Genomic DNA, 11,144 nt, shown 5'->3' with positions numbered 1-11,144 from the left:
CTCGTCACATTGTGTGTTGCTAGGACACAGTATTACAATGTAACCTCCAGCTGAAGTTATGTTTGTAACATTTATATTATTTGCTAATAAGATAATATGCATCTCATTTCGGAGGCTGCTACTACAGACTGAAATTAAACGTGCTGTGTTTTTCTCTAAGGTTATCCGGGGTTCTTAAATGTAGCTGGTTATACTGGCAGTGGGCGAGTTATAGAGATATTATTATTTTCATGACAGAATAGCTGACTATAGCAATGCTTTTCAGATAAACAAGAATGTTTACTTACTGTAGCATGTTTCTTAAATATCTGCAAACATATTATGGCATGTTATGCTGTAGCGAAGTCAAAAATTTACATACAGCAATTTTTTATTGCAATAAAAAGCCTAACAATACAAAATGAACAAAAAAAATAAATAAAAATATTGCCTAAGAACTATAGTACATATTGTAAAATGCTTTGATGGCATTATTGTTGATTAAATTTTCCACCATTACAAACATTTGATGTTCAGAATCACTGTTATGAGTTTGAGAGAGAAATGTTAGGTAATGGCACAGGATGTACGGGTGTTAAGGAAGCACTTCTTTAATACTATTTGTGTTTGTGTGTGTGTGTGTGTTTGTCCTGCAGCGGTGTTCACAGAAGTCCCTCATGACATGACGGCACAGAGCGGGCAGGACGTAGAGATGGCCTGTTCGTTCAGAGGAGCCGGTTCTCCGTCCTATTCGCTGGAGATCCAATGGTGGTACATCAGGAACCACAGAGAGTGGACCGACCAGCAGACGTGGAGCACAAACCAGGTACAGGCATCACTCTTTGGGTTGGAATACACCAAGCCAACAGTTTGGTTAAGGGGCATTACACACAGAACCTTTTTTTTTATCTCCAGTGCGCTACTTTTCTGTTGTTTTTCAGTGCTTGATGGATGTGTTTGACTATTATGGTTACATCATTTGAATGTGAGCACTCTGTTTTTTAGACACTGTGTTAAATTTAAAGATCACAGCTCATCACTATCAGGTCCAAAATCAATTAGAAGAGCTCTGAGACACAAGGTTGGTTAGATAAACAGGAACCAAACTATTTAACGCCTTATAGGTAAGAAGCAATATTTTATAACCAATACGGAACTTTACAGACAGCCAGTGTAAGAAGGATACAATTGGTGTGATAATATTATTGTTTATTAATAGCAAATGCATTACAACCTGTGAACAGAGCATTACAGTAATCCAGTCTAGAGGTCATAAAAGCATGACTAGCAACTAGCTTTTCTGCATTTGAGATAGATAGCATTTTTCTTAGCTTAGCAATATTTTTGTGACATGGGAGATATGATTTTTAAAAGCTAAGACACTTTTTTTTATCTCCAGTGAGTTACTTTTCTAACGTTTGCAATGCTTGATGGATGTGTTTAACTATTACGAATGAATAATCAAGAAGACTTTTTAAAGCCTTGTAGGTAAGAAGCAATATTTTATAATCAATACGGAAGTTAACCGGCTGCCAGTGAAAGGAAGATAATATTTAGGTGAAATGATCATATTTTCTAAACCTGGTAATAACTCTGGCAGCTGCATTTTGTACTAGCTGAAGCTTATTAATAGCGTATACATTACAACCTGCGAACAGAGCATTACAGTAATCCAGTCTAGAGGTCATAACAGCATGAACTAGCTTTTCTGCATCTGAGATAGATAGCACGTTTCTTAGCTCAGCAATATTTCTGAGATGAAAGAAAGTGTTTTTTGTGAAACGGGAGACAATTTTCAAAAGCTAAGAAACATTTTTATCTCCAGTGCACTAATTTCCTATTGTTTTTCAGAACTTGATGGTTGTGTTTGACTATTGCGTTTGCTAAAGCCTTATAGATAAAAAGCAACAATTTATAATCAATATAGAACTTAACAGGGCAGCCTGTGTCAGGATAAAATCGTGGTAATATGGTCAAATCTTCTTGACCTGGTAATAACTCTGGCAGCTGCATTTACACTTACTGAAGGTTATTAATAGAATATGCATTACAACCCATGAACAGAGCATTACAGTAATCCAGTCTAGAGGTCATAAAAGAATGAACTAGCTTTTCTGCATTTGAAATAGATAGCATATTTCTTAGCTTAGCTGGTTTTGTGAAATGGGAGATATTATTTTCAAAAGTTAATTAGCTGTCTTTGTGCTCGCTCTACTAGTTTGTCCATTAATGTGACCCTTCACAGACATTTTTATCATTGGATGATCTTTTAAAACAAAATCACGTTACATTTTAATGTGCATTCTGGAGTATATTTGGTTAAATGATACACTCGCCGGTCACTTTATTAGGTACACCTGTCCAACTGCTCGTTAACGCAAATTTCTAATCAACCACTCACATGGCAGCAACTCAATGCATTTAAGCATGTAGACATGGTCAAGATGATCTCCTGCAGTTCAGCTGAGCATCAGAATGGGGAAGAAAGAAGATTTAAGTGACTTTGAATGTGGCATGGTTGTTGGTGCCAGACGGGCTGGTCTGAGTATTTCAGAAACTGCTGATCTACTGGGATTTTCACGCACAACCATCTCTAGGGTTACAGAGAATGGTCTGAATATGAGAAAATATCCAGTGTTGATGCCAGAGGTCAGAGGAGAATGGCCAGACTGGTTCCAGCTGATAGAAAGGCAACAGTAACTCAAATAAGCACTCGTTACAACCGAGGTCTCCAGAGGAGCATCTCTGAACACACAACACGTCCAACCTTGAAGCGGATGGGCTACAGCAGCAGAAGACCACACCGGGTGCCACTCCTGTCAGCTAAGAACAGGAAATTGAGGCTACAATTCACACAGGCTCACCAAAACTGGACAATAGAAGATTGGAGAAACGTTGCCTGGTCTGATGGGTCTTCATTTCTGCTGCCACATTCAGATGGTCGGGTCAGAATTTGGCATCAACAACATGAAAGCATGGGTCCATCCTGCCTTGTATTAATGGTTCAGGCTGGTGGTGGTGGTGTAATAGTGTGGGGGATATTTTCTTGGCACACTTTGGGCCCATTAGTACCAATTGAGCATCGTGTCAACGCCACAGCCTACCTGAGTGTTGTTGCTGACCATGTCCATCCCTTTATGACCACAGTGTCCCCATCTTCTGATGGCTACTTCCAGCAGGATAATGCCCCATGTCATGAAGCATGAACCATCTCAGACTGGTTTCTTGAACATGACAATGAGTTCATTGTGCTCAAATGGCCTCCACAGTCACCAGTTCTCAATCCAATAGAGCACCTTTGGGATGTGGTGGAACGGGAGATTGGCATCATGGATGTGCAGCCAACAAATCTGCAGCAACTGTGTGATGCTATCATGTCAAGATGGGGTAAAATCTCTGAGGAATATTTCCAGTACCTTGTTGAATCTATGCCATGAAGGATTAAGGCAGTTCTGAAGGCAAAAGAGGGTCCAACCCAGTACTATCAAGGTGTGCCTAATAAAGTGGCCGGTGAGTGTACGTTTTTTTTTTTCTATGCACACTTTTAAAATGTATGCGCATCTTGGAGTTCACATTAAGCATTTCTTAATGCGATATTTCAAAATGCGCATAAAAATAGGTGTCTGGAAATCTCTCAGGATGCCACCGTTGACCTTTGATGTGTGTGTGTGGTCTGATCTGTCAGCTGTGAGGATGTGTGTTCAGTGTCAGTGTGTGGAGGATTAAATCTGATCCAGAAAGCCAAGAGTTACTAAGATCATAATCCCAGCATTCTGTCAGCGGCGTCCCCTGGAGCTCAGACGTAACCTGCGCACACAATTACAGCATACACAGCTGATAACTATTACTAACAATACACACAACAACGTGAGCCACAGAGAACTGACACACACGCCTGCAATTATACGGCCATTCCCTCTGACTGACTGGCTGACCACTCGAGACACTCACACAGCTGAGAGAGAGAGCATCCAGTCTGACACAGACACACATACACATTAATACACACAGAAAGAAAAACAAAGACATTGACCTGGACAGACTGTTGTGCATACATTTTAGATTATTAGTCATTAAAATTATGTTTAAAAAATGTATACAAGTAGAGTTTGCTTATTTTGACACATTATTTAAAAACTGTGGCTAACAAATACCTAAATTTGATTTATTTATTGATGAGGCAATTAAAAATCTTTCATTGGTCCAACTAGGCCATCAGAAAAGAAAAAACCCTCAGTGTTTATCCCCCTGTATAAGTCTGAAATGTCATTCATAATGGTCTTACAATTGTTTTAAATTAGACTTGATGAAACCTGCAGAATCCCTGTGAGTTATGGTTTAAGAATTCATTCATTCATTCATTTTCTTTTCGGCTTAGTCCCTTTATTAATCCGGGGCCGCCACAGCGGAATGAACCGCCAACTTATCCAGCACATGTTTTACGCAGCGGATGCCTCTAGGAAACATCCACACATGGACAATTTAGCCTACGCAATTCACCTGTACCACATGTCTTTGGACTGTGGGGGAAACCGAAGCGCCCGGAGAAAACCCACGCGAACGCAGGGAGAACATGCAAACTCCACACAGAAACACCACCTGACCCAGCTGAGGCTCGAACCAGCGACCTTCTTGCTGACTACCTACTGCGCCACCGCGTCGCCGGTTTAAGAATTGTACCTCAAAATAACGCGTGATCCAAAAATGCATTGCAATGCAAATTTGTTAGTTTTAATAAAACCGCTGAGACATACAAGTGGCCAAAGAAAGCCAAATGTGAAGAGAGGAGAGGAGAGGAGACAGTGATATTAATGGAGCCAGGAGTTTGCAGCAGGTAACAGTGCACACTACATTAATCACTACGGTAGAAATAGCTGCAGGTTCCCGAGAGAGAGAGAGAAGAGTGAGAGAATCATTGAAAATATACTGATTATTAGTATTTATTATTGCAGTTTTATAATAAAAATGTTGCTTGTTAAGTTTACAGTATATTCTGATTCATTATTATTGTTATTTTTTTGTGTTTGTATTTTTTACTGCTACTATTTACTGTGTTTACTACTGTATGTTGTTGTTGTTGTTTTAAATATATACAGTGCTCAACATATATTATACACCCCTTACAAATCTCTAATTGAAATGATCTTATTCAGATTAAGTTGGAAGTTACGTCCTTGTATATACAGTTGAAGTCAGAAGGATTCGCCCTCCGGTGAATAATTTTTTTCTTCAAATTTTTCCCAAATGATGTTTAAAAGAGTCAGGAATTTTTTGTTGTTAACTATATTAAGGTCAATATTATTAGCCGCCTTAAGCATTAATTGTTTTGGATTGTCTACAGAACAAACCACTGTTATACAAGACTTGCCTAATTACCCTAACTTTACCCTAATTAACCTAGTTAAGCCTTTAAATGCAGTGGTGTAAAGTAACAAAATACAAATACTCAAATTACTGTAGTTGTGTAGTTTTTTTCTCAGAAATTCCAATTTACTCAGTAGTTTTATAAATGAGTACTTTTACTTTCCCTTAAGTACAGTTTTAGTGCTGTATCGGTACTTTTACTCCACTACTTTCCTTCAATCTGCAGTCACTGCTTTATTATTTCCTGTCTTTGTGGTAAAATCAGTCCTGTGATTCCTATCTGATCAAATCACACATAGAAGGTAAATCGCATCACAATGAACTTCCTCAAGACATGGGCGATTTATAATTGCAGCAAACTGTTTGGAAGCATTAAAAGTGTCCAAGAAGATGTCTAAAATGTTTACACGCATTGATTCAGAGGCTGTTTAGATGCCTGTCGTTGAAGAGAAAATGACAGATTTTTACTGTATGATGACCGAAATGGCCTTAAACACCCAGCAGGCACAGGACGTCAACATGACATCAGATTGAAGTTGTACCCCAATGTTGCACCATTGTGGGGATGTTGCCAATTTGTTTGGAAATGAAAATCGAGTTGACGTCAACAAGAGGCTGATGTCAGTGTCAAACGTCTAACCTAAAATCAAACAAATATCAACGTCTAATGATTTTACAGCGTGACGTTGTGTGGACGTTACCACTATGACGTCTATCAGACGTTGGATTTTGATTGCCATACCTGATGTATAAATGTCAGTATTTGACGTCAACATGACGTTGGTTTAAGATGTTGGCTCCACGTTGGATTTTGGTCACTTTCTTACAACCTAAAATCAACCAAATATCAACGTCATTTTACGTCGTTATTGGACATCAAAATAACATTGTCTTTAGATGCTGGCTAGACATTGAATTTTGGTCACCTGACATCATAACCTAAATCTAACCTACAGTAATACGCTTATTTCACGCGGCCGCCATTTTAAAGAACCAAAGCGAGGCTGTGGTGGGAAGAAACGCGGAAGTATAGGACCAGCACTGTAAACATTGCAGTAACATGCTGTGGACTATAAACCTCCAGCTGTTGCCGAGATTTCAAAATACAGATATGGTGTAAACATCACTTTAATATCAGTCAGTACGTTTAATTTAAACAATTAAAAGCAATTTAGCATCAAACAACATCACAAGCTCTGTAAGAGTAATATGCTCAAGTGTCCTCCTAGGCTTCAGTTCATGGCAGCAGGTAAACAGAGGGGACGCTTCCCTGCTTCAGCCTATGTAACTTGGTGAGCGATAAACACTGCAGTCCTCTGTAGCACACCCTCGTGTTGTCCCGGTACTGAAGTTTTAAAACAGTCTAATTCCCGCTAAGTTAAAATTGAAGCGCCGCTGAGCGCGGATGACTCGACTGATCTTCACGGCTGCTTCGCGATCCAGTCTCCATGTATCTTGTGTTTGCACTCAGTTTACCGCTCTTCACCCAGTACAAACACAGATACACGGAGACTGGAGCGCAAGCGCGAAACAGCCATAAGGATCAGTAGAGTCATCAAGCAGATCGCTCGGCTGTGTTTGTGCTCAGTAAACAGCGGAGGGTGAACTGATGACCTTCTCGGCCAATCACAAGCATATCTGTTGAGCACGTGAACACAATGGCCAATCAGCGCTGTTTTAAGAAAGCCATCAACAGTGCTTTAAATCTTAGCGGGAAATTGACAAATTTTCTTTTAATTCAGTAACGTGACAAGTCTAATATAGTGAAAGAATCAGTTCATTAACTTGAGTTTGATAAATGGCATCTAAAACGTGTGTTTGGGAAAGAAAACGTTAGCTAACTAGTGCCGTTTCCATTAACTTAGCTGAAAATGAGCTCTGATATCCCTTTATATTTTCACCATTCATTCAGAACGGACCTTCGGGTCACTCAGAAGGCGGTGAAATGATAAATTTGTCTCTCTTTCTATTCGCTGATAAGATATACAGCCAAGTACACAACGTTCTAATGTAACTCCCAACGATACTTCCGGGTTTCTTCCCACCGCAGCCTCGATTTCGCTTTTAAAATGGCAGCCGCGTGAAATCAGTCTATAGTAACGTCTTATGGTGTAGTGTGCCTGCTGGGAAATATCTAAATGCACTACAGAATGTTACGTTTACACACATCCACAAATTACATGTAAACGCATCAGCTTTTCACAGTGTAATACTCACTACTCTTGAATACTTTTGAAAGGGCTACTTTTACTTTGAGTAATATTTACAACAGATACTTTTACTTTACTTGCACTTTGGACTGTAGGGGAAGCCGAAGCACCCGGAGGAATCCCACGCGAACGCAGGGAGAACATGCAAACTCCACACAGAAACGAATTTGTATCCAGACCATCCACTGATACAGATACAGTAGTCATGCTAATCTACTCGGTCTTCTCCATTTGGCTCCACAGGTTCTCATCCACATCACATCTTATGTCATCTAGGGAAATACACCTAGGAAAGAATCTTCTGGCATGGCTGATCCATCCCTGCAGTCTTCTTCCTCTTTCAGTCACTTCTCTATTTCTGGCTGGGTCCATGTTTACACAGAACAAACCTGTTACAGTTTTTTTTTACAGATGCTAGGACATATTTCTCAATACTTAAGTCACTTTTGCATATCTCTTGACACAGTGAGCACAACAGACATCTATGTGGGCTAAACTGAGGATCAATTCTCATTGTTTTGGAACAAAATGTCTTCAATGACTGCATCTGTCAAATTTCATCAAGTCTTTTCTCACTCAGACACAACAACTGCCAAAACTCTTTGTAGGTACAGGACATTTTGCACATGCTTACATACTGTTTTGAAAACTATTAAACTTCTGTTCAAAGCAATAACATCATGCAAAACTGAATAAGACTTCAACAGCAATATTTTACTGAAACATATTTCACATCTAAAAATGCAGTTTAAGCAGCCTCAGCTGATTCTCATTGTAGATGAACATCTCCACTGGTGTTACTCTTTCAATTTCATTACAAAAGGAGACGACTGCCGGAGAGGTTTGCATTGTGATGTAAACATGGACCCAGCCAGAAATAGAGAAGTGACTGAAAGAGGAAGAAGACTGCAGGGATGGATCAGCCATGCCAGAAGATTCTTTCCTAGGTGTATCGCCCTAGATGACATAAGATGTGATGTGGATGAGAATATGTGGCCAAATGGAGAAGACCGAGTAGATTAGCATGACTATTGTGTCTGTATCAGTGGATGGTGTGGATACAAATTCTTGTATTTTGGAATTACTCAGTGCAAAAAAATAATAATAAATCGACGACACAAAATATTGATGAATTCTGCATCATGTCTGATTCATTCCAGTAACATACTGCAGTTATAAACAATATATATTGCAGTTATAAAAAGAGATGTGTCCATGTTTCACACAAGAAAACACTGTGTGATGCTACATGTTGTTAGTGTTTTAGCTCATTGTTTTGTGGATGACAAAGTGTGTTGTGGGCTGTCAACCTTCGCTAGTGTTCTGGAGGAATGACTTTATTTGAGACCTGAATCAAGTGTTTTGGTAGTTGTAGTGCATTTTGAATGTGAAATGAACTGCTTTGCCTAGCTGAAAGTTGGTTAGGAGAATTGTGTGAAGAGTTTTGCAAAGGTGATCTACAGTTGAAGTCAGAATTATTAGCCCCCCTGTTAATTTTTTCCCCCAATTTTTGTTTAACGGAGAGATTTTTTCAACACATTTCTAATCATAATAGTTTTAATAACTCATTTCTAATAACTGATTTATTTTCTCTTTGTCATGATGACAGTAAATAATATTAGACTAGATATTCTACAAGACACTTCTATACAGCTTAAAGTGACATTTAAAGACTTAACTTGGTTAATTAGGTTAACTAGGCAGGTTAGGGTAATTAGGCAAGTTATTATATAATGATGATTTGTTCTGTAGACTAATGAAAACAAATTCGCTTAAAGGGGCTAATAATATTGTCCTTAAAATGGTGTTTAAAAAATTAAAAACTGTTTTTATTCTAGCCGAAACAAAACAAATAAGACTTTCTCCAGAAGAAAAAATATTATCAGACATACTGTGAAAATTTCCTTGTCTGTAAAAAACTGTAAACATAAATTGGGTAAAAATATACAGCGGGGCTAATAATTCAGACCTATATATATGTATGTATATATATATATATATATATATATATATATATATATATATATATATATGTCTTCTATAATCCTTCACTCATTTTTATGCGTTGTTTATGTAATGTGCAATGCTTTGGCAATACTTGAAAAGCCATGCCAATAAAGCTCTTCTGAACTGAAACTGAATAGAGAGAGAGAGAGAGATTGAAAGAGAGAGAGAGAGAGGTAGAGAGTCATAAAGAAAGAGTGCAAGAGAGAGAGAGAGTTGAGGGCTCCTGCTGTGAACTGGAGATGCTGTTTAATTGGATGGAGGGATGAAAAGAGGGTCATGGAGAAAGTCTTGCTCACCTTTGCGTCATGTTTTATTCATGAAGGACTCCTGAGGATCAGCGGAGGCCAGTTAAGAGCATGTGGAGGAGAAGAGAAACATCTTATTCCAGCACAATCGCAGGCCTCATTATGTGTTTGTTGGTCAGATATTCGTTTCCTTAGTCTCTGTAATTGAATTAATCTCAAATACTGGACAGCATGCAGTGTCTCAGCTGTAAAGGGCTTGCGCTTGGGTCAAGATTTGGTCAGTTGCCACATTAAAAAAATGCTCTAGTAATTTATAGTAAATACTAAGGCTGAACTATAAATCGTCCATCACAATGTGTGTATCCGCAATAGTCACATCGCAGGGTTATTATTCATTCACTCATTCATTTTCTTTTCGGATTAGTCCCTTTATTAATCTGGGGTCGCCACAGCGGAATGAACCGCCAACTTATTCAGCATATGTTTTACGCAGCGGATGCCATTCCAGCCGCAACCCCTCACTGGGAAACATCCATACTCCATCCATACACTCATTCACACCCACACACATACACTACGGTCAATTTTAGCGGACCCAATTCACCTATATCACATGTCTTTGGACTTGTGGGGGAAACCGGAGCACCCGGAGGAAACCCACGCGAACACGGGGAGAACATGCAAACTACACACAGAAACGCCAACTGACCCAGCCGAGGCTCGAACCAGCAACCTGCTTGCTGTGAGTCGAACATGCTACCCACTGCGTCACCCTATATTATTCATTAACTATTTAAAAATGCAGATATTCATTCATTCATTTTCCTTCAGTTTATTCATCAGGGGTCACCACAGCGGAATGTACCGCCAACTATTCCAGCATAAATTTTATGCAGCGCATGCCCTTCCAGCTGCAACCTAGTATTGGGAAACACCCATACACAATCACATTCATGCACACACTCAATACACTACTGTCTGTGTTTTCCTGTGAACATACAAACTCCTCACAGAAATGCCAACTAACCCAGACAGGACTCGAACCAGGGACCTTCTTGCTGTGAGGCAAACGTGCTACCCACTGTGCCACTGCGTCACCCTATGGTATTCATTAAAGATTCAAAAATGCAGATATTCATTCATTCATTTTCCTTCAGTTTATTCATCAGGGGTTGTCACAGCAGAATGAACCGCCAACTATTCCTGCATAAGTTTTATGCAGCGCATGCCCTTCCAGCTGCAACCTAGTATTGGGAAACACCTATACACTTCCACATTCACACACACACTCATTCGCTACAGCCAACTCCACACAGAAATGCCAACTAACCCAGCCAGG

At 39.4% G+C, this 11,144-nt stretch overlaps 1 protein-coding gene across 1 annotated transcript in view; it reads left to right on the top strand.

Moving 5' to 3' along the window:
- The first annotated feature begins 640 nt into the window (after positions 1–640).
- Positions 641–11,144, top strand: part of LOC130217325 (V-set and transmembrane domain-containing protein 2-like protein) — a 20,118-nt gene continuing 9,614 nt past the window's right edge. Inside the window, exon 1 of the mRNA XM_056449418.1 lies at positions 641–805. Coding sequence (XP_056305393.1) covers positions 662–805 — 144 coding nt within the window. The 5' untranslated portion in view covers positions 641–661. The remainder of the gene's footprint in view (positions 806–11,144) is intronic.

Source organism: Danio aesculapii, chromosome 23 (assembly GCF_903798145.1).
Source record: "Danio aesculapii chromosome 23, fDanAes4.1, whole genome shotgun sequence".
NCBI classification, from domain to species: Eukaryota; Metazoa; Chordata; class Actinopteri; order Cypriniformes; family Danionidae; genus Danio; species Danio aesculapii.
This window is presented reverse-complemented; position numbering and strand designations above follow the sequence as displayed.